The sequence below is a fragment of the Clarias gariepinus genome, chromosome 2 (assembly GCF_024256425.1).
Source record: "Clarias gariepinus isolate MV-2021 ecotype Netherlands chromosome 2, CGAR_prim_01v2, whole genome shotgun sequence".
Classification (NCBI taxonomy): Eukaryota; Metazoa; Chordata; class Actinopteri; order Siluriformes; family Clariidae; genus Clarias; species Clarias gariepinus.
Window position 1 is genome coordinate 15657311 of NC_071101.1, and position 24685 is coordinate 15681995.

The 24685-nt window shown below is 36.6% G+C and overlaps 1 protein-coding gene across 1 annotated transcript; it reads left to right on the forward strand.

The window, feature by feature from the left end:
- The first annotated feature begins 1676 nt into the window (after positions 1–1676).
- Positions 1677–24186, forward strand: bicc2 (bicaudal C homolog 2). Its single transcript, XM_053486957.1, has 19 exons — positions 1677–1950; positions 4987–5033; positions 5331–5400; positions 6842–6921; positions 7015–7176; positions 7485–7538; positions 8191–8385; positions 8517–8786; positions 9757–9888; positions 11260–11479; positions 11574–11707; positions 11946–12085; positions 13069–13165; positions 13240–13279; positions 15786–15937; positions 18328–18532; positions 20800–20954; positions 22772–22871; positions 23655–24186. Exons 1-19 carry the CDS (start codon positions 1677–1679, stop codon positions 23783–23785), a joined length of 2658 nt encoding a protein of 885 aa, XP_053342932.1. The 3' UTR covers positions 23786–24186.
- Positions 24187–24685: the final 499 nt, after the last annotated feature.

Here is a 24685-nt window from a genome sequence, read left to right on the forward strand (position 1 = left end):
TTTGTTTGGATTGCTTTAGTCGGGAATGCAGTAATGTGGAGGGAAGTGAGTGCATCTGCCTTACTATCTGACACAGCCACAAAGTCAAAAAGTCCCAAACTCTCCTCACTGCATTATCTACATCTAAAAGTGTTCCAGTGTCATTTAAAACCATTTCAATGGCTATTTTAAATTAGTAGCAAGGACATCCCTGTCTACATCGAAAGAAAGAAAGAGAGAGAAAATTTCCAATTAACAAAAGAAAGTAGGAAGGAAGGAATAAGGAAAAAAGGAAAGAAACAGAAGGAAGAGGAAAAAGAAAAAAGAAAGAAAAACAAAGAAAGAATGTTAATAATTAAAGGAAAGCAGGACAGAAGGCAGACAGAAAAGGAAGAATGAACAGAAGGAAGAAAGAATAAAACAGAAAAAGAAAGACCTAAAATGATAGAAAGAATAAAAAGAAGGAAGGAAGGAACTGAAAAAAAACTGAAGGGAAATTAAAAAAGTTATAAAATTGACAACAAAAGAAGATAGGAAAGATGGATGGATGGATGGATGGATGGACAGATGGTAAGGGACAGAAATGATGTAGGGAATGAAGCAAGAAAGGAAAAAATAAATTTAAAAAAGGAAACAAAAACAAAGAAGGAATGTTAGAAATCAAAGGAAGGCAGGAGGTAAAGGAAGAAAGAATTTAAGAATGAACAGAAGGGAGATAGAAACAAATTACAGAAGAAACAAAGTCAGAATGGAAGGAAGAAAGGAAGGAAGAAGGCTAGTATCAAAATAGATCAAGTAGTTTAATAGGGTTAATGGTAAAAAAAAAAATCATAAAGATTTCCATAATGAACTGCAACATTGAATAATGGAACAACAAAGAAAATGTGGAAATACAGTAATGCCATGAATAAAAAAAGACAAGGACAAGCATGGAAGGGAAAATATGAAAAAAAAAATGTATATGGACTCCAAAGAAGGGGGAATCATGGGAATAAATAAATGATAGAACTGAAAAGTAAAAAAAAAAAAAAAAAAAAGAATTGAGTTAACAGTTGAAAGATAAAGAAAAAGGAAATGAATTGTGGAATGTCAAGGAGTGCGAAGAAATGAAAGACCGGTGTGGTGAAAGAGAAGTGTGTGTGTGAGTAAGTGATAAAGATAAAAAAAGTGGATAAAAGGCCAGGTAAAGCGAGTGTGCTTGCAGAATAAGTTTCAGTCTACAGTACAGTTTGGTTTGGAGCCTCATGCTTTCTCCTGGCTCAGAACGAGATGGAACTTATTTATGACACAATGTGTTTGTTTATTAAATATTTATACAGCATAAGAATGTCTCAGTCTCACAGTCAGCAGAACTTTTTCATTTTTATCACTTATCTTATCTCTGTCTACTGAGACATATTATATTCGACTCAGGTGCTGTGTTGGAATCTTGTGGAGTCTCATGTACACACACACTCTCTCTCTCTTTCTCTCTCTCTCTCTTTCTCTCTCTCTTTCTCTCTCTCTCGCTCTTTCTCTCTCAGTGAAAAGGCAAGTTTGTATATGATGCATTAAAGGGTTAGGGGTCTACACTTCTCCTGCTCTGGCACCCACGACACCCCCCCTCCCCGACACCTCCCTTTGCCTGTTTCTATGGCAACATCATCGTATACACACACTGTTTCTCCAGCACACACACTTCAGCCCCGGCAGACAGCATGGAGGGCACTTCTGTGGACCCTGTGGAACTTGAATCTGAGTCCTGCTTCAGGCCTGAACAGGATCAAAACATGGGCTCAGAGGCTGAGCAAGAACAGAAAGTGCTGATTCAGGACAAAACTGAGGAGGAGGACGATGAGGAGGAGGATGATGAGGAGGAAGGAGGAAATTCCAGGATGGAGGCAGAGACCAAGATCTGTGAGGAATCTGACACGGACTGGATGGAGGAGAGATTCCGCATTGACAGGAAGAAACTGGAGACCATGCTTTATGGTGAGTGTGTATGTGTGTGTGTGTGTGTGTATGAGAGAGAGAGAGAGAGAGAGAGCGAGAGAGCGAGAGAGAGATGTTTTAAGTTTTCTCTGTAGCACTGTGTTAATTAATGACTTTAAATAGACTTTCTAAAAAAGAAAGAAAGAAAAACAGACAGACTGATGGGCAGCCAGACAGAAATAAATAAATAATAAATTCCAAATAAATGCACAGAAATGACAACAAAATAAAAGTGTAAAAAAATAAAATAAATAAATGAGACATAAGAAAGAAAACAAACAAGAAGGGAGGAATATAAAGCAAGAATATGTGACATGTGACAAAACAAAGAAGGGTAAACTACATGCTTTTTAACTAAGCAACTCTATTAACTATATAAAAATAATAATTATAAAATTGAAAAGAAGTGAAGAAATAATGAATGAATTAAAAGGCAAAAATAGTGAGAATAGTGTAAAGTAAATTGTAAAATAAAGGAATAATAAAACAAATGATAAACAGAAGAAAAGCAAAAAGTAAATAAAAAAACAAGTAAAGAAATAAAGGGAAATAGAGGAAAATGAGACATAAAGTAAAGAAGTGAAAGTAAGAAAAAGGAGTGGAGTCTAAAGCCATACAGTATGTGTGTAAACCGAGTGACCGGTTTTACATTCTGAGTCAGAGAGAAGTTCTGGGCCAGAGACGCTGCTGAGGATGAGGAGGAGAGATTCCTCAGACATGCTGCTGGCTGCTCAGTGCTCATGCTGATGTTTACACACTCCAGCACGTGGCATGCGCAGAAGCAGCAATGGCAGGACTTTTTCTCTTTTTTTTTTCTCAGAAAGAGAGTATGTTATCGGTGAGACGCAGCTTGCTGACTGTTTGCTTTGCAGAAGTGCTCGGTCTTGCGTGCTGTGATTCGCTCGTCCCTGCTGCTCTTTGATATTCAGAGAGGAAAGCAGCGTTCCTGCCAGAACAATGAAAGTCTGAGTGAAGCTGATCACCAGAATGTTGAGCAGGACCGGTGGAGGAATGTTATCTTGGCCGCTGTGACTCTCTGACAGGAGGGCGGGGATGAGAACCAGCATCTTTACTGGACGTTGTGGTTTATCAGCTGTTTTCTTTTTCTTAAACTGGGTGAGCGAGTGTGTGCTTTCTGAAGAAGAGGGATGGGGGGGTGGAAGGGGGGAAATAGGGGGGGGGGGGGGGGGCGGGGGGCTTGCGTCAGCAGTGTTGTGAGTTAAATGCCTTCACTGCTAGATGCTGTTTCTCAGAAATGGCTTTTGGCTCACACACATACACACACAAACACACACACACACACACAAGATGGAAGTCAGGCCATTCCTACTGGCAGGGCAGCGTAACCCATGGCAATAAGAGCAGAGGAGAAGAAAAGAGAGGGATGTTCACTCTAACCCTTTAAATGTCACCACATAGCCATGGCCTTTCATTGTGTTTAACCTCTACACACACACACACACACACACACACACACACACACGCACACACACACACACACACTTGTTCTGCCTGTTCATCTATTTAAACTCTGAGTGTTGCCTCTGTCCTCCTATACATCACTAACCTGAACTTAGATAAATGAGTTTACTGTATCCAAGAACACAGATCACACATTTGTAGAAAAAAAAAAGTCTTGAGACAGCTCCTACAGTAGGTGATACTCTTTCTGAGACCCCTTTAACATAAACCAATCAGATTCAGTGCAAGCCAAAATGTATTTATTTATGTATTTATTGCTTATAATTAAAAAATCTATTTGATGTTAACTTACATTATTTTATGTTTAACTTTTTTAAATGTTATTTTTAAGCTAATTCTTCTCCTTTTTTTCTTTTTAAAATTAAGCTTTTATCGTAAACAATTGGATTCAAGTAATTTTACTTACCATTTCATTGTTTTTATGTTTAAATTTTATAGTGAGAGAAAACAAGCATAATGTTTAATTAATACAAGTAAAGATAGATGAAATGGCAAAAATATTATGTGATGGTCGGGAACAATGTAGTTTGTATATGTGCGTTAAGCTAAATGTAACTATTTAAACTGCAATTTTACATTATGAGAAAAAAAAAACAATAAAAAAAGTAAACTTGCAGGGACAAAATGGGGACAAAATAAAATTTATTTTAATATATGCTTAACCAAAAAATAATCTAGTTTTTAGGAAAAAGGTTAAATAGTAAAATATACAACTGTAAAGTCGGCATGTCTATACATCAAAGATATATATAGAAAATAAATTATTTTGGTGGTACGTTAGATAAGTAGTGGAAGACATCAAGATGGTTTTTGGAAGGTTTGTTTTGTCTGTTTATCTGTTTGTTTGTGCCACATCACGAACAGATTGACTTAACAAATTTTAATGGGATTTTCACAGGTGTATTTGGCAGAGCTTGAGGTAACATATAGACTTTGTTTCATCACTATCACTATTACTTTAAAATTTCAATGGAAAACACCCTCATATCATAAAAAGAATTAAACAAAAAAAAATTTTTAGTTAATTTCAAAATTTAACAGATAGCACTGCATTTTTTGAAAATGCGCTTATTAGTGTGCAGTTGAAATCTACTTAATAAACACACCTTCATTTCACTTCAAAAAAGTTTGTTCATTCCAAAATTATACAGTAAACAGTATTGATATTACACCATATATGTGGTAAAACTTTAAGGAAATTGAAATGCTGCTTCATGTGTTTCTTAAATGCAAGTACATATTACTCAGATAATTTAGTGATCATGTAAAATCCTTGAAATTTCGCCATAGTTCTATAATGAATTGTGTGGTTGAAACCCACAAGAACTCACACTTTGAAAGCTGAAGAATACTTCCCAAAGAACCAGTTGGTTAATGCTGAAAAATGATCACACTCAGTTACACTACTGCATGTAAAAATACCTCATACCATTCATCTGAAAAAATAAGACCATTTTATTTGTTCTGATTAAAATGTATTTATTTGTTTATTAATTTTTTTATTTAATGACGCATGTCTCACTGATGTCTTTTTCTTGTTTAAATTTCTTGCAGGTCCTTCCGATGGAACAGGCCTGACAGGGGAGGAGTTCTTTGAAAAGGTAAGAGAATCTGGAGTCCCAGTAGAGGAGCAGATAGCATCAGTAGTCCACTTGCTGCATCATGTAATTCTGTGCAAATGACTATGCTGGTTTTATCTATATTTGTCTTCTCAGGGTGTAATGTGCTGCTTTGAGATGCTAATAGGGTATTGTTAGTATTTACAATGTGTCTTCCTTTCCCAGCTACCTGTCTTTTTGTCTTTCTTTTTCTCGCACACCTCTCTCGTGACATGCTCTGTCATTTTATGAGTACACTTAAAAACACACATTGCCACACTCACACGTCTATCTTGGCAGGTAATGAGGGAAACTAACACTCAGGTGAAATGGCCATCAAAACTGAAGATCGGAGCCAAGTCAAAGAAAGGTGAGAGGAAAGATTCTTGTGTAAACCTGGATTTCAGAGATGAGTCATATAAATTTGGTCAATTTGGCTTAGAAGAATTCTACTAGATTGATGAAATGAGATACATTTGACTAGATTCTTTTACTTGCTGACATAGTATTTTTTGCAATGTACAGCAAAAAAGAGGTGTGTGATATCCTGCAAAAAAAAAAATCGTTTCTTGTTATAAGATACAATAAAGCCAAATTTAAGATTATTAAACACTTTTCTAGCCTTTGTATTACTGTTTCTTATTCCACTGGCAGATAAATTTTTTTTTAAGAAATCAATACTTATTTTTTTCAGCAAAATTATCTGCCAGCAGAACAAAAAAATTTAAACCCTAAAAAATAGTAAAACATACAATTAGCTTATCCTGGTTTATTGTAATCTTCTATTAAGAAATAGTACATAATTATCTACAATTAGGATATTTTACTTGCCAAGATTTAGTAAGTAGGTTAGGTAAGCATAATAAGTCAAAATTCTACTTCTTCTCTTTTTCTTCTTTTTCTTATTGGCACACAAGGTTGTTCATAACAAAAGATAATTAGAAAAATTATATATTTTTATTTTAGAAGCTTTGAACTTATACATTTAATCAAAAGCATTAAATCTTTTCTTTTCTAAAATAAATGTATTAAGTGAACTAAATGGATTTTTAGAGAATGTTTAAGCTGAGAAAAAAAAAACTGTTTATGCTCTGTTACTGCCATTGCAGTACTCTAGCATTAATGGAATACAAGTGTACTGCTTTCCAGTTTCCAGTTTCACAATACATATAAGTGATAAACCTTGCAAAAAAAATTAAAAACATTCAAAAAAAAAATTTAATAAAAAACAACAACAACAACAACAGAAAAAGACTAAATATGCTAAATCGGTTATAAATAGAGTTGCAAATAACAAAAGTTATCCTAAAAATGCCATTTATCCCATAGTGCAAGTGTCTCTTTAAATGTAACAGACTTAATAGCATATACATATTATGGTATATTCTGGCATTTGTGCTTTTTAACTGCCTTGTGACTTGCAGAAAAAATGCAAAAAAAATATTCTCTATCAGCTTGCAATTCTTCTTACTTCCTTTTAAAATCAAGTCTTGGGTTAATTTGAACTGCTAAATGGATTTATCTCATTTTGCTGCTGACTGTTGACTGTTGATCTGCTGCAGATTAACAGATTTACATTATGTTGGCATAGTTGCTTCATGAAAATAAACAGCCTAAATATTAAAATTTTTAGGATAAGTGATACCGTGTTTTAATAATAAATAAATAAATAAATCTTCTACTCATGCTAGGAAACAATCAATATTAGAACAAAAACGTATTAAAAAAATTATTACACAAGCTATGTTAGAATAAATACAGCTGTCATTAATTCCACTATTTTGACTTGATGCTTTTCTCTACATTTTAAGATCCACATGTAAAAGTAGAAGGAAAGAGAGATGACGTCCTGGAGGCCAAACGGAAAATTCTGGAACTTTTAGAGACCAAAGTAAGTGAGATGTGTGCCTTTCAGGTTTATTTTTTCTCTCATGATTTTTACACTGATTTATGGCACCGTTTCCTGTTCTGCAATCGGCTTCAGGTTAATAAAGTCACTCTGAAGATGGATGTCACTCATACTGAGCATTCCCACGTGATCGGTAAAGGCGGAGGAAATATCAAAAAAGTCATGGAGGAAACTTCCTGTCACATTCACTTCCCTGACTCAAACCGCCACAGTGTGAACGGAGAGAAAAGCAACCAGGTATCAGTGCTTTACTTGTTTTGAGAAGAAAAAAAATTGAACCAGATATGAGAGGATTACTTTTTGATAGATGGATGGATGGATAGATAGATAGATAGATAGATAGATAGATAGATAGATAGATAGATAGATAGATGAATAGATAGATGGATAGATAGATAGATAGATAGATAGATAGATAGATAGATAGATAGATAGATAGATAGATAGATAGATAGATAGATAGAGTACTTTATTAATCCTACAGGGAACTTCTATTGTATATCTAAGGTAAAGTGACTTGTTCTTTCTGTTATCTTTCTCAACAGGTGTCAATAGCTGGACCAGTGCAGGGTGTGGAATCAGCTAGAAGACACATCAGAGTTAGTATCATGCATTGATGATTTCATGCACTTTTTGGCAGACAAATTTCTTTCTTCTAAATTTTTTTTTCACACAAAAAAAATTTACACACACTAACAGTTGTTATCTATGCTGTTTTTTTAAAAAAAAAAAAACTCGGATTGAATTATTGCAGCAATGTGTAGTATTACAGTATGTTTCCTCTAAAGATATCAGTAATCGCACCATTGTTGTTGCTATCATGTGCGCGTTATCATATTTTTTATGTTGAAGTGTGTCTACATTTTTTTGGGCCCCTCTTTATTGTCAGCTGAATGTCCGGAACATCTGTGCAACATGCAAAAAAAAAAAAAAAAAAAAAAAAAAAAGGAGAATATCTCTTGACACTTGAAAAGAGTTTATAGTAAAGACTTACCCGGTGAAATTCAGGAGACACTACGTACTTTACAACAGGTGCACTTAAAGTGTCAAGTTGTAGATTTACACAGTACAGTTAGAATATCAAACATCTGTTCATATTAAATGATTTTTAGTAATGAAATAGTAAGCATTTCCCAATTCACGTTTTATTCCTTTCTGTTGCCCATTCATGGAAATAATAAATTGTTCCAAATACCAATAAAACATTTTTTTGTCTTTGCGTCAAATCTTTTCTCTTTCTGTGATCTTTAGGATCTGCAACCTCTGGCTTTGACCTTTGACCTGCCTCTGACCCTGGTGGGCGGGGTTGTTACAGATGCGAGCTCACCGGTGATTCAGCATGTAGCACAGGCGTTTGGAGTGAGTGTGACTTTCAGAACGCAACCCAAACTGTACTGTTCCACCTGCGTGGTGCGAGGCCTGCAGGGAAATTCTGCTTCTGTGAAGGTAACACACACAAGCACTTAGATGTCAGAACTGTAAACCCCATACAATGCAATGCTTTAAACAAACAAACATGATACATGATAAACCGCTGTGGTATTGTAACCTTTTACCCTTCCCTTTGACCCCTATAGAAAGCTACATGTCTCCTCATGGAGCTGCTCCTAGGTCAGGAAGCGGCAGCCGTTGCCGGGGTAACGGGCGTCATGGTGAGCACTCAGCTGGATGTGACGTCTCAGCAGCACCTCTTCCTGTTGGGCCAGAACGGAGCCAACTTCCTCAACGTCATGCACCAAACACACACACAGATCGTACTGCCGGACCTCACCGCCCCACAGCACACACCCTCCCTACTCATCCAGGGCACCGCTGATGGAGTGTGTCTTGCAAGACAACAGCTCATGGTGAGTGTGTGCATCTGTGTATGTTTTCATGTGTGAAACAGATGTGAACAGCTTTGTCTTTTAGTGATGTGTGTTGTTTGTGAAAGCTCAATATGGCTGTATGATGTATGAAATTGGGCTGTCTGTGCATCCAAGAAAATGAAAAAAGAAAGTGAGTAATGAATAAATATACAAATATATGGCAGCATGGTGGTTTAGTTAATAGCAACTTAGTGGTTTGCACCTCCAGGGTTGGGGTTTGATTCACGCCTCTGTCTGTGTGCATGTTCTTCCAGTGCTAAGTGGGTTTCCTCCGGGTACCTCCGGTTTCCTCCCACAGTCCACAAGACATGCAGATTAGGGCGTTCTCAAATTGCCTGTAGTGTGCATGAATGTTGACCAGAGGTCACACGTTAGTCATAAAATGGGAATAAATACAATGTACACTCACCATTGGCCTCCACGGTCCCTAGTTGGATTACAGAGGTTCCTTGATGGATGGATGGATGGATACAAATCTATAAATAAATGTGTAATTGTTTTTAGGATTAGTAGTGCTATTATTATATGTTTATTGTCTTTTACATTCATTGTAAACTTGGAAAGTTTTAAATATGTTATTTGGACTGTTTAGTGTTTATACTGTACATCTTACTGATTTTATTGCTAATAAAATATTTTGTGTAGATAGAAGAGTATTAGTATTGCAATGATTTTTATGTAATTAGCTATGAGATAAAACCACGAAATATTGTGTTCTCTTATTTTGCCCGTATAGGTCATTATTCTAAAATAAAATAGGTCATCCATTTTAGATCTTATGTGTATTCTAATTTGCATATTGTATTCCTCTGTGACTAATTTGCCTTTAATATTATGGCTTCCTTTTAAATCAACTCCTTTTGCACACAGTAACAGTGGGAGTTCAGTCCTGTCCTGGGCGCTCATTAGGTTCTGTCCTGATTCTCTATGTGTCTCTGTGTTCGTGTAGGAGTGCCTGCCGGTGTGTCTGATGTTTGAGATGAAGGATGAGGGTGAATCAGACCCTCGCAAACTCGCACAGATGATGCAGAGTCTTGGGGTGTTTATCAGCGTCAAACCAAAGGCCAAACAAGCTGCTAAGGTATTGCACCATCTTAGTGTACTATACTGTAGGTCAGTCTGATTTAATAATACAGGACCTGCTTCCCTTATTTTACTTAATAAATATCTATAAAAAAGACACTACATTAAAGTACATGATTTATGATGACTACTACTAGCATTTGCCAAGTCCAGAGTTCCCTCATTTAGAGGCTCTAGAGGTTCTGTTAACAATCTGATGAACCGTTAAATCTTTTTTTTTATCTTAGATTTGGTCTTCAGTTGTACACTTTAGTATTTATTTAATACTGTAATTATATTGCACAAAAGATTATTCATTAGTATAATTCGATTATTTGTAGAACAGTTTTAACAAATGTCACGATGTAACGTATACTGTACACAGTGAAGTTTGGTTAAAAAATATATAATTTTTTTTTACTAGTTTTTTTTATAACAGTGGATCTACCATAATAATAAAAAAATTTGCATTAAAGCATTAGAAATTAAAATTTAGAATAAAAATTAACCCATACAAAAAAAAACGTAACATATTTTAGGCAAACAGTACTGCTTTACATTTACTTTGACCACATGTACAGGGGAAGTTTTTAAAACATGTTTATCCTTCTTTCTTCTTTAAAAAAAAAAAAAAAGTCAACAGGAAAACACAAAAACATAGTGTCAAAGCATGCCAAACCAGCAGGTGGTGATATAACCCCAACTGTAAAGTGTTGGTTAATCAAAAGCTGAAAAAAGTTCTCATTGAGTATTTCACACTCAGATCTCAAACACAGGAGAATTGATGAAGTTCATGCTCTAGGAAACACTAAAGTTTCTAAATATCTTTACTCTGTAAGGAGTTTTAAAAAGAAAATGTCAGTTTCAGTGAAGTAAAATAAAGAACACTATTCACATTTTTCTACATTATACTGTATAGATTTTTCTACGTTGATGGCTTAGCAGTTAGCACTGTTGCCTTGCACCCCCCTGAGTCTGGGTTCAAATACTGTCTCAGTGTCTGTGTGCATGGAATTCGCATGTTCTCCCCATGCTAGGGGGGTTTTCTCTTGGTGCTTATCCTTCCACAGTCCAAAGACATGCAGACTAGGCTAATCTGTGTTCCTGGAAATTTCCCAGAGAGTTTAAATGCATGTATGAATGTTGACGAGAGGCTCTACCATGGTCATAAAAAATGGGAATAAAGACAACGGTCACCATTGCCCTCCATGCATGGTCCCTAGTTGGACTACAGTGGTTCCCATATGGATGGATGGGTGGATTTTTCTACATTATCTTTAAATACCATCTTCTCCATTAGATAAAAGTATAACCTAGAACCAAAGTTTGTCTGGTGCTCTAGTTCCAAGAAGTCTCAGCTACTCATAAAAATGATTTGTGTGTTGCTCAGTCTGTGGTGGTAAAGGGTTTGGAGAGGAACATAGCAAATCTGTATGAAGCCAGAAGACTCCTGCTGGGCCTTGACTCCTGTGAGGTGTCCGTGGCAACAAAGACCTCATGTGAGGTGTCTATAGTACCAAAGCCTGCAATGGATTCCCTGCTGGTCAATGGTGGAATGACAAACTACTGGCTCAACATGCTAATGCAGCAGCTGCATGTCACCGAAACAGGTGTGTGTGTGTTTTAAATGTTCATTTGTATATATTATGTTAGAGAACAGTATTTTATCTATTAAACTTACTTATTTTTACCTTTGGTGCTTAGGCACTGTCAACACACCAGATTCTATTTCTAACCCTGTGCCTGTGAAGCCACGCCCCTCTCCGCCACCTGGACTGACTGCTCTTGCAGAAGAGAGCCGCATGGGACTGAGAGGAACAGACACTAAATTAGAGAAGGTGTGAATAATTCGACACACTTATCTACACTAAAGCCTTAATTGGAATTTAATGTGGATACATCAGCGGACAAAATTTGGCCATCTGTAAAAACCCAAATTGTGTAGATAATTCCTTTTGGATATTCACAGTCCGGTCATTTTGTGAGCAATCAAGCAATAATTATGCACATTATGCACATTCTGTCTAATACCTGGACACCTAATTGCAGAGAATAGTGACTGTATCATGATTTCAGATCCCGGAGAACGAGGATCAGTCGACGAATCTAGTAAGTGAGCACTCAGGAAAGCCGGCTCTAGAGGTCACTGAGGTCAAAGAGATCACTCTAAAGACTGCAGGACCAGTCAGGAGAAACAGTCATTCAGATGCAATGAGGTACCATACCCTTAAATCCAACCAGGGCTTTCAGAGGGTTCTGGTCTACTGACTGTATGGCATGAGTTCAAGTTCTAGTGCTGCTACGGAGCCATTATTTATCTTTAGCAAGTGATAAGGTGCACTGCAATAAAGAGATTCACTCAGTTATAGTGCCAGAATAATGCAACTAGTTAACTAACTGTGACAAGAGAACAGCTTATATATTTATATAGATTTCATTTTATTAATATATGTATTTTTTGTAATTTTTGTAATTTCCTTGGGTCCACCATCATCTCTGCTGGTCTCTTCCCTAGCTTGCAAAGAATCTTTGGATAGGTTGCGCCACAAAATATACACTGTTGTTGTAAAAATGAGACAGGCTTACTCATGTTACTATGATGTAACTTGCCTTCAAATGCGTCCTTCGAAGCATGTGGCCCTGGGATTGAGATACAGAGGTTGACTCTCACCTCAGGGTTGAGAAGACATTACTCAGTTTCTGAAGATGAGTTTAATGTGAGGGCGTATTTTATTTTGTTCTTCTTTCTCTTGGAAGAGTTATGACAAAGCAAACAATAAATGCATGCATATCTTATTCTTGTTATACATTGAATAATTTCTGTATCCCCTATGTTTTGGCTCTTATCTACAAAAGGAAACTTTGTACCCATAAGTGCATGAGAAAACTTTTTGCTCAGGCCACAAGGAAGGCTTTACTGTGACTTTTTACCCGCAATTGCCTTCTTTATTAATTGCTATCACAACCTCTCCATGGGGATTTTCTTCTTGAAAGAAAAATCTTTGTGGAATTACTTGTATGCTATAATGTTTTCTTACTTTAATGATTAGGGAATAATTCAGACTCAGCTCATTTATGGCTGGACTTTAATTTAAGTGCATTGTCTTTGACTTTACAGTATATAGTTTGACTTTATAACTTATAATGCAAATATTGTGTGTGTGTGTGTGTGTGTGTGTGTGTGTGTGTGTATACATAGGTCTGTAAGGATGGAGGTGGATGGTGTGCATTTTAACAGAGACAGACGCTGTAGTCTTAGGATATTTCCATCTCATGAGTCCTACTCAAATAATGAGGTAAAATGAGCATTACACATCTTTACCAAGGGTGCCATGAATTCTGGAACTGACAGAAGTTGGATTTATTACAGAAACAAGAGTATGAGAGAAAGAAACTTCTAGCAAATCAAGGTTTGTGTCATTTCTTCATTATCCATCTCCTTTTACTTGATTCGTTCCTTCGTACTATCCCTTATATCTCTCCTTTGGTTTTCTCCCTCTCATTCCTTCTTTCTTTCCCTTTTCCCTTCCTTCTGACATAACTTTTATTAACTCCTATTTCTAATTATAGTTTTTCTTCAGTTAACCAAGTACCATCAGTCAAAGGCTGTTGGGAAGGGTTTTTATTTTGGAGGGGGAAGATGAGATCAACCCAAATAGCGAAAAAACAGATATGTCTTTAGTCATCGTTTAAAGATTGACAGAGACTCAGCTGTCCACCTCTTACTGTATGTTTCAGAACACCTTCTTCCTTTTTTACCTCTACTGCTTTGTTTACTTCCTTCACATCTTCCTTGCTTTCCCTCCTTTTTGATACTGCTCAGGTCTATCTTACAACTCTTCCAATTGTTTTTTTCTTCCTTTCTCTCTTCTCCTTTGTTCTGTAGACCTTTCATTCTATCTTTTTCCTTATGCCTTCCTTTCTTCTTCCTTTCCCTATACATTCCTTATGTTCTTTTTATTCTACATTATTTTCTTTTATTCCCCCATTCATCCCTATTTTGTTATAGCTCCCTCTTTATTTTCTTTCTCTACCTCCTATTGCTCCTTCCTTCCTGCCTTCTTACCTTCTTCTTTCCTTCTTTTCTTTGTTCTTGTCACAAACTAACCCGGGATGAGCAGAAGACTTAGCGATAACAGTTAACCCTTTGTAGCGTGGATGGTAAACCTAAACGCGGAAGCCAGCGCGTAGGCAGGATAACCACGCAAATTAGTCTAAGGACTCTCACAGAATAGGGAAAAACATAAATTTAACCCGCGTCCTATAAACACACACTCGAATTAGAAAGTAAACCCAAAAAAAGTGAGTACTCATGAAATGGCAGACGAACGATCAGGTCCGACATGGGCGAACTCAATGACTGAGCGATGTGATGCGCCATCTTGTTTCCTTTTATGCTTCCTGTGTTGCGACCGTACTACTTCCGTACACAGCGAGTGTGTGTGACAGTTCTGTGATTTCTTTGCACTCTTTTATCTCCTTTTGCTTCCTACCATTTTTCCTTTTCTCCTCTTTTCCATCCAACACCAACCCTACACAATTTCCTTTACTCTTCTTACTTCCTTTTTTCCTTTATATTCATCATATCATTCCACTCACACTTTTTTCATTTCTTTCAGTTCTCCCTAGCCTTCCCTTTCCTTTTTTCTTTAGTTTCCCTTGCCTTCCATACTATTTCTTTCCCATCTATATACTTCTCTTTCTTTTCTTTTCTTTCTTTTTCTTGCTGATATTTTTACTCAATAAATGCATTTCAGTATATTTTCTTTGTATATTGAGCTGATGAAATAGTAGCATCCAGCTGACAGGAGATCTGTCCTCACAACAGTAAGATTATGACAGAAATTACTTCTTTATAAAACATGAGTTCTGCTGACTCACGGGTGACTGTGTTTTAAAGAAACGACACTGAGGCTCCAGGACAAGCTACAAACCCATTCAGCATTCAGTTCTCCTCTTCCATATCTGTCTTTCTATCCATCTGTTCTGTTGTGTGGCCAGGTTTAATATCCTCTCTCCTCATATAGCTGCTTTATTACGATATCAAAGTAGTTTTCAGAGCCTATAGATTTAACATTTTAATTCCTGCCTCCTGTGTACAGTGTGTGTGTGTGTGTGTGTGTGTGTGTGTGTGTGTGTATGTGTGTGTGTGTGTGTATTTGTGGGTGTTTTAATCAGATTTGATTATTTTCTACAGCATCTCTGGCAATGCCAGTTAGGTTTAAACATGCATGACATAGGCATTTAATTTTTCCTTGAGTTATAAAAGTTTTATTTTTCATCCTCGGTAAAATCGATATTCAGTGGCTGGTTTGTCTGCAGCATCTAAGTCTATGATTAGAGATGAAATATGGTTTTCATTCTATTATATGACTCGGCCACAAAACAAATTAAAGAGTGATTGAGGCAACGTTTCAGAGTGACATGCTGCCAGATTTTTAATAAACTGCAATAACACCTTCTAATCAATTTGCTTTCTCTCTTGCTCCCCCCCTCATACACATGTGCCATCTTATTGGAGCATAAATGTTTATCCATCAATCAGATTCTGGCTAAGTCGTTTAAATGCTGGTGTGTGCCAAATGTGCTAGTGCTCCCACAGAAGTGCTTAAAGGAATTATGAGTCTGAATGAACCATCTGCTACATGAGGGCGCGCACACACACACACACATGCAATATACCTACAAATTCATTAACATCTGCGAGAGAGAGAGAGAGAGCACAGCAATTTTTTTTTTATTGAGATGTTGATTAGGTACATTATAATAATACATATAAACAGAAAGTGCTCGAATCGTTACAGACCTGACAAACCCATACTTACATATACACACAGCAATATACACACTCATCAGCTTCACTATAGGTGATTTAATTGTAGTTTGTAATCCACAGTGTGTTTGTGTGTGTGGCAGCCATGCAGAAAAAGCCGGTAGTGACGGAGGTTCGGACCCCCACTGACACATGGAGTGGTCTGGGTTTCTCCAAGTCGATGCCTGCTGAGGCTGTTAAGGAGCTGCGCAGCGTGAGTCGACGCTGCTACAGATCCTACCTCAATAATCAACAGGTATGCACACACACACACACACACACACACACACACAAACACAGAGAGCACATCAACCCTATACTGCCCAAAGGACAGCTAAGTATCCAATATGAGAAAATATCTACAAAGTGCATGTTAGGAGAAAAGTCGAATGCTGTTATCACTCAGTGTTATAAAGCACAGATGCCGGTGACTCTTTCCATCAATGTTAAATAAATGGCTCCTTTTTCGTCATTATATAACAGAAAATTATTATTGATATTTCATCTTGAAGAAGTCTGCTGTACAAGTCCTTTTAAATTTCATGTTATGAGATTTTATTTAGTATTGTATTAGTAAGAAAAGTGATGTTATCTCCAACCAATTAAAATCAACCATTCAGCAGTGCTGTAAGAAATATATTTAACCAATGAATCAGGAATAATATTTTAACTGGAATGGTATCATGGGTTCATTTTCCCCCTTATTTAAGATTAATCACCTTATGTCCCTGAATGAACTTAATCCCTCAACTATCTATACTGCTTATCATGTGTAGGGTTGCTGGGGTTGGAGCCTATCCCAGGGCTCTCATCCTAGATGGGGTGCTAACCCATCATATAGCACATGCATCCTTATAAAAAAAAAACCTATAACACCCTGTTACACACTACAGGCAATTTGCAAAATGCAAGTGAACTAGACTGCATGTCTTTGGACGGATGGAGGAAACCGAAGTACCTAGGGAAACCCTCCCCACCCTTAAGGTGTGAGGGAAGATTGTTAATTACTAATACCACTATCTCACCTACAAGGTTTTGTGTGGTGGCTGTAAGTATGGTTCATCATGATTTTTTTTGAAAAGTAATTTTTTTGGCGCTCCTCGCGGAAGCTTGCAGACCTTGCAGAACTTCGCGGAATGTCAGTGGAACATCGGTGTGCAATCGCGGCAGCTCACGGTGCCTAACACCGCATCTCACCGTGAGTCAAACCGCATAGGTGAGATAGGGGTATAAACCACTGTGCCACTATAAAGAGCTCAATTTGGCAATATACTAGTTACAAACTGCTGAAGCACTCAGCGGATGACCTACATATGACTGTTTTTGTTTTAGTAGGCATCCCTCAAGGTTCTGTCCTAAGTCTGGTTGAGTTTTTATTTAATTTTTTTTAATAACCCACACAAATAGCAACTCTAATCAAATATGCAGACAATCACATTTATAAAAGCTAGAGGCCAACAACTGAAATTCTATTAGAAAATCTACTAATGATATCATTGTGTAACCTTGATACAGTAATCTAATATTCAATCATTTGTCACATGTACATGTACAGTAAAGTGTTTTTTTCGCATATCCCAGTTAGAAAGGGGGTCAGAGCACAGGGTCAGCCAGGATACGGCACTCCTGGAGCAGATAGGGTTAAGGGTTTTGCTCAAGGGCCAGCTCAATTGGAAGTGCTGGATACTGTATGTGATTAGGGTCAAATTAACACAGCTGCTGTATGTGGAGTTACTTACGCTTTGGTTTAGAATTGTAATACAGAACCTATGGAACCCTGAGCAGCACCAAACCCACCTTTACAACTCTACATGTTTAGCATAGCTTTATTCCCCCATGCTTCTGGCAAATACAGAATGATGGATATTTGCAGTGAGGCACTCTATAACTGTGCTGCTGGTCAGTGATGTTTTAGAAAGCACATGGACTGGTTTTGACTTGTTATACACTTACTAGCCTACAGTTTGATGGAGGTAGTGATGTTTTTCTGGGCCAAAAAAATAACAGGTGCTAGTTTTGTGGAGATTTAGGAACAAATTCCCAGATTTAGACACTGGTGATTTGTTTTTGGTTTGTGAGAGGCCATGGCTCTGTACCTGGAAAGAAACCATTTTGAGTTAATGACCTGAATACACGCATACACACACATACACACACTCAGCCACAGCAATAATAAATGAAAATGTGATTACTGTCATGTGGTGCAGCAAATCTCCTGTGCTGCTCTGAAGTCCAATTACAAGTTAAGAGAGAACAAGAGAGAGAGAGAGATGTATTATTGTCACATTTATTCCACTGTTTCTTGCACATCATGTCCTTCCAAAGCATAAATACCTGACCTTATCCATGACACGACTACTAGAATACAAGCTTGTCATTCTAATGGTTATGATTATAATAATGTATAACATAATAATATAATAGCACTAAATTACTTTTGAAGGACACTTAAAATTGTAGGGTTCTGTTCTTCTACTCAACAGATTCAGTTTTTTGCGTTCTTTCAGCGGCAGTGATGCCTCAAGGGCATCAAATTAGTAGCAATGAATTATGTCACATTTAGAAAGAATTCACATGACCTGTGTGCGTGTGTGTGTGTGTGTGTGTGTGTGTGTGTGTGTGTTTGTGTGTTCTCTCTCACTGTAGTCATGGAGCTCTCAGAGTAACAAGGACAGAGTGTGTAATGGCAGCGATTCAGAGAACTGGCGAGAGAGACGAGGGTCTGCATCGTCAACATCTGTGCCCTCCTGCTCTTCATCTCCGCCCACCTCCTCCACCTCCTCCTCATCGTCATCATCAGGCATGATGGTCTATAGTTGTTGTTCAGGACGCACCAACACAGAAAAAACATGTGAGTCTAAACAACATAGTGTGTGTGTGTGTGTGTGTGTGTGAGAGAGAGAGAGAGAGAGAGAGAGAGAAATGAAAAATTAGGCCATGACTTTTTTTCTTTAAAAATAAAAAGTTGTTGCTCATACAGAGAGGTCCGAAAGTCTATGCACAACAGTGAAAATAAGGTTTGTTTACAAATGATGTTAACAGATATTATCACTTGAGTGAAAAGTAGACATTCTGAAACACATACATACTTGGATAGTGTCGACTTTTCATGTTCATGTTCAGGTCACAGTGGAGGAACTGAACACACCTGAAGCATATCACTCCATTTTGTATGGAATTGCATCTCCAACCATTTATAGTACTACACATAAACCTGTTTTTATACAGGGTAATTAAAAATGTTAAAATTTAGTTAAGGTTGTTTTCCCTTTATAGCATTATTGATATTTTTGGGTGATTGACTTTGGAGAAAAAAAGTAAGATCTGTACCTAGTACCCTATACTCATTACAACATTGTAAGTTCGGGAATTTTAGGATTAGTACATTAAGTTTAGTCCATAAAGTTTGGTCCAAACATTCAGCCTGTACACAAGATTTGGATTTAGATTTACAGTATTAAAATAATACTGTATATTAAAACTGTAATAAAATCCTAAGGTAGCTAATGTTAATTAATATGCTTACATTACTTTGTGTTTGCTTGAATTCCATCCATAATCTACATGTTGTCCCGTGTCAGAACTACAGTACATTTCTTGTGGTTAATTAAACTATAATTCCATAGCAATGCAGCTGTTACACAAATTGCCAATGCATCTTTATTATGTAGCTTTTAACTGAGAGTTACATAAGATTTCACCCCATACACTTGTCATGTATGGGAGTTTTAGCTATGGAGACGAAAAGCGTTTTTGGACGAGGAGGCAAACGTTTATTTCTGGAAAGTTGGACATTTTAACATGGTGTTCTATGGGGGTGGATTCACTTTTGGAGCCTAGTGATCATTTAAGGAACTGCATGTTTTGGCAGTTCCAAGTCGGCCAAATGTTTTAGAACCAGCCACTGCCCCTTGCTCCTAACTCAGATAATCAGCTCTATATAGTGGATACAGAGTTGATATCAGTTGATACCTGCTGTGGGAGGCAGCCGTGCCAGAGGCAGAAATCGAACTGCAATGACTGTTTATCCAAAAGTGATCTGATTGATTTTTACTCAGCTCCCACCTACAATTTTCATGAGACACAAATTGAAACAGAAAACAAAAACACGTTGATTTCAAAATGGGTTTATGAAGCTGCCATGTTCTTGCTCAGGGTTGCTCAGGGCTCTGGAAGTGTAAAACCTCTGAATGATTCAAGAGGCCAGAGCCAAGCAACAGCCCAGGTATACATGTGTCTTAAAGCTGAAACAGGTGTAGTTGGGTAAAGTGGGCAGTCCAATGTAAACTTTTAATACATAGGTGTTGACCTCCAGTCTTACCAATGGTGGTTTTTATACAGAATATGAACTCTTTACAACATCAGCCTTTATTTTTTAGTTTCTTTAGCAAATAGCAAAATGTTTAAAAATATCGGTGTCCGTGGACAGCATAGTGGCTTAGTGGTTAGCCATGTCAACCCTCACCACGAGGGCTGGGGGTCAAATCTCACTGCAGGTTTGTGTGCTTGGAGTTCATACAGTAGAATCTTTCTGCGATTAGTGAGTTTCTTCCAGGCACTCCAATTTCTTTACACTTTCCAAAGGCATGCAGTGTGGGCTGATTGGTGTTTCCATATTGCCCATAGTAAATGATGCAATGAGGGTTTGTGGTGTGCAGTAGTTAGCACATCATCCAGGGTGTTTTCTTCCTTATACCAGGTCTCCCATGATACTACACAAGATAAGCAGTAGAGAAAATGGATAGATGGATAGATGAATGGATGGATGGATCGATAGGTTACTATATTACCGTCAAATCTCAGTCTTCTATTGACTTTACATGGTAAATAATTTTCACATGATTAAATAATTTATCTCTGATAAAAATCTGAAAAAAAAAAGATAATTTATCTCATGAAAAAATGTGATTATGTATTTGGCATTATTTTAAAAGTTCCTCTTATAAAACATTAATACAATCTGAAGTAGGCATTCAACAGTAATGTAGGGTTAGTGTAAATTAAATTAATTATTAGATTTATTATCAAAGAAAGGTTCTATACTATGCACAAGCAAATGCCTATCTTGAAGAAGCTGTAAATAAATTTCACTTTTTGTATATCTCATTTCCTTTGCAGCTGATGGATTCAGTGGTAACAGCTACTATGAAGGTATATCCAGACCACTGATTGGTGGATCTCCAAGTCCTCCTCCTCAGCCCATAGATGATTTGCTGGAGCTACTGATTCAGCTGGGCATGGAGAAATATACCACTGTCTTCCAGGAGCAAGAGGTACATTCATATAAACACTCACACTGTTGTCTCTGCATGTTGGTCCAATCACAAGTATTTCAGTCTTTTTTTTTTTTATTAAACTGACAAGTAGAGATATTGCTTTTAGATAAAGAGGCAAGGTTTATATTGATGGTTCTCAACCCAGGTCCTGGAGAAAAACTCGTCTTGGACATGTTTGTGTTTTTTCAGCTCAAAACACACCTGATTTAACTAATCGGCTAATAAACAGACTTTCCTTAATTGAAGTGTGGATGATAGAGCAGGAAAACAGTCAAATGTGTAGGACACAACGGAGATTGTTTTAATGATCTTTAATTTCCCACCGCAGTTTTTTTCCAGCAGTTTTTTATGACTGTCTCAATTGATTACTTTAATTTTCTCTGGCACAGGACAGGTCAGCCATGATTACACTTATTATTCCCAGCTCCAGCTGTTCTACTTTACATCATCAAATCTGTTCCTCAGTTATCTCAACCAATTATGTGTGGCCACCTTGAAGGAGCTCTTTCATCTTACTCATCTATTTGCTTACTTTTACTAAAAGAGTATAAATTATATCTCAGCATTTCAGAATTATTCACGGCCTTGACAAAAAACCCCAACATAAAACGGTTATAAAAATAAACCATAAATAAACAAATACATTAATAATGTGTGTGTGTGTCCATGTGTAAAAATCTTTGTTTTAAAGACAATCATTATAATTTATAATAAATATTTTTCTACATACAAATATGTAAGTACTGTTTCTGTACTGTTAATACTAAGAGTATCAAGCTCTCAACAAATACAAAGAATAAATATATATAAGTAGACATTTTTGGAGATTTTCACCTTCTTTTAAATTTACTCTTAGTCCCAGGAAATGTTGCATATATGTCATGTTTTCATCTCATGAATATTCAAGTTACGAATTTCTGGAGATACGAACGGACCACGATTCTATGAACATTTGTAAATGCAAACAAATTGTGGAAGTAGCTCATGTGTATTTTACAAAAAAATAGACACTGCAGTGCATCAGATACCAATATCTACAAATATATGCAATATCCTCAGTGTGTAAATGAACGTATGAAATGTCTAAAGTGCACTATATTGTATGTGTGCATGTGTGGGAGTGTGGAAAAAATTAGTCAACCTTACCGGTTTCAATAAATCAGTCCAGGAGCACGATGATAGAAAATGGCTGTCCTGTAAAGCTGTACTGATAGTGAATAGTCCTAATTTTGAAAAATCTTTAACAAAACAGGAAATAAAAAAATAATAATTTCAGTAAAACAATTCCAAAACAGCTCTGAGACAAAATGGCATCCAGGATTTTGTAATCATGTGAGATTAATTTTCTTAGGTGCGGTTATGGATTGGTATGATTTACATTGTATATTTGTGTCAAAGACGTATAAGACTCATTTTGTCTGATTTAAGAACAAATCTGACTTATAAACATGCTTACAGAAATGAACTAGTTCGTAAGCCAAGGACTATCTGTATACAGTAAATATTCTAGTATCTTAGGAAAAATAGCTTTTAACATAAAAACTAAATAATTGTTGATCGCCACAAATTAGATAATGTATATATGAAACATTTGAAATCGGTTTAGTTACAGTACAGTATACAAATATTTACACTATTTTATGTTTAAAAAACTTACACATTTAAATAAACTTGAGCAATGCATCATACAGCGTCCAATTTGCTTGAGTTACAAAAATGTTGTAATTATATAATTGGTTTGTACAGAAAACATAATAGCTACTCTGCCTTTCTCACTATTTATCTCTCTCTTACGTTTTGTAATTCTCCATCAGATTGATTACCAGACGTTCCTCACTCTTTCTGAAGAGGATCTGAAGGAAGTGGGTGTATCCACATTCGGGGCCAGGAGGAAGATGCTAATGGCTATTTCGGGTAAGAATTTGGCAGCACTGCTTGGGCTTTTCATAGATCTCTCAGTAGGATCTGAATAGCTTGGCAAAATTAAATACAATCATAATTAGCTTTAACAGACACCTACTGCAAAATACAGACTTATTTAAATTTTTGTCATGATAAGTTTTAATAATACAATAATGTTATCCATAACCTTAATCTGGATGAAAAGTATTTCTTTATTTAGTTGTCCTGTTTCGATTACCATTGGAAAATGATTCAATTTGTAGGCTGGAATTCAGTTGGCACTGGGTGGCACTGGAGGTTTTTCTCCTCAGCATCCAACCAAACTGAACTATGGGTGTTTTATTTTATTTTATGGGAGTATATTTAACACTTAGTCCAAGATTAGCCATTATTTTCGCACTCCCAAAAATGACAGGTGCTTGATTCACATGATGACTTGTGAAATATTGAGATGACTGTGTTCCACCAATCCATCTTCAAGTAGGTCTTACAGGTAAATCAAAAGTGTGAATAACCAATTAACGTGACATTCACATATTTTCTCAAAATATGTTTCACACATTTTTTCACATTTGGTATAAAAAGTTGGTTTTGTCTTTCACATGTGAGAAAAATCACACTATTATATATTTTATCTTCACTTACTGTATACTACTATATTATCCACATGAGTTTACATTTTAGAGTATAACATGGTGAAATGCACTCTTTTTTCTGTAAGGGATGACATTTGATTCCTCCTCTGTCTACCTCTATGCCAGTTTGCATATCTCATATACTACTCTTTATTTCCAGAGCTGAATAAAAATAAGATGAAAGTCCTTGAGGCTCCTGCAGTTAAATCTGGTTATCTAGAGGGTGGAGCCAGTGGTCGCCTTCCACGAATTATGGACGAGGACGTGGCTGCTCAGAGTAACCGCTGGTGAAAAAAATGGGACTGGCAGTAAACTGGACTGTGTTATCGACACTACAGTGATGTAGAGGCTGTGCTTCCTGACTAGTGACGTGTCAGACCGTCAGTGTGACCGATAAATGAGAATTAAATAAAAGACTGGCTATTAAGATTGATTACAGATGGGCAACAGAGTGGACAGATGTGATATAACTCTCAGAGGACATGTGCGAGAAGAACTGACCTTCACTCTGGATTGACTGTCCTGCAACTGCCAATGTTTAATATGCAAACACTTATGGCCTTGTCTTTCTTTTCTTGTCCTTTTACTTTTTTCTTGTAATTCTGCCTGGTCTTTTCTTTCTGTGCTCTGTAATCATTTATGTGCATTACCATGAACCACTGTGCAAATAAAAGAATGTATTGTGAACATTATTAGGAAAGAAAAGATCTCATTGGAGCTCTTAATGCAACTGCATAATTAGAAATCCTATTTTAAAACCTTTTTTTTTTTTTTGCCTAAACAATGCTTGGTGGTTAAACAGTGTTGATTCGGTACCGCCGCCTCTCATCGCTGTGTAGAAGACACACATTCAGTTGTTTCACCCACTGAAAAACAAGTGGTTTGAGATGAGATGGGAGAAAACAAACGAGGAGAAATACATTATTGACTCACTTTAATAAATAAGGATAAACATATCCTGATATGCAGCATTTCTAGTTTATTATTATCAGCCACCCATTTGATTACAAATTAATTAAAATTTTATTTATAAGTAATACTAAATTCTATTTATAAATCAACAGTAAATAAATAAATAAATATGTCAGCCTATACCAATTATGAGTGTTGCGATTGAACTAATGTATAGCGCTTTCTTGTATAGTTACCCATAATTACATGACCGAAAAGAAACCTATAATTTTTGTACTA

What these genes read in the sequence shown, in the direction of transcription:
- bicc2 (XM_053486957.1), top strand. Translation starts at nt 1,677, where the DNA reads ATGGAGGGCACTTCTGTGGACCCTGTGGAACTTGAATCTGAGTCCTGC. An exon ending in CAGCTAGAAGACACATCAGA is followed by an intron (nt 7,539 to 8,190) that starts GTTAGTATCATG and finishes TGTGATCTTTAG; the next exon opens with GATCTGCAACCTCTGGCTTT. An exon ending in GAAACTTCTAGCAAATCAAG is followed by an intron (nt 13,280 to 15,785) that starts GTTTGTGTCATT and finishes TGTGTGTGGCAG; the next exon opens with CCATGCAGAAAAAGCCGGTA.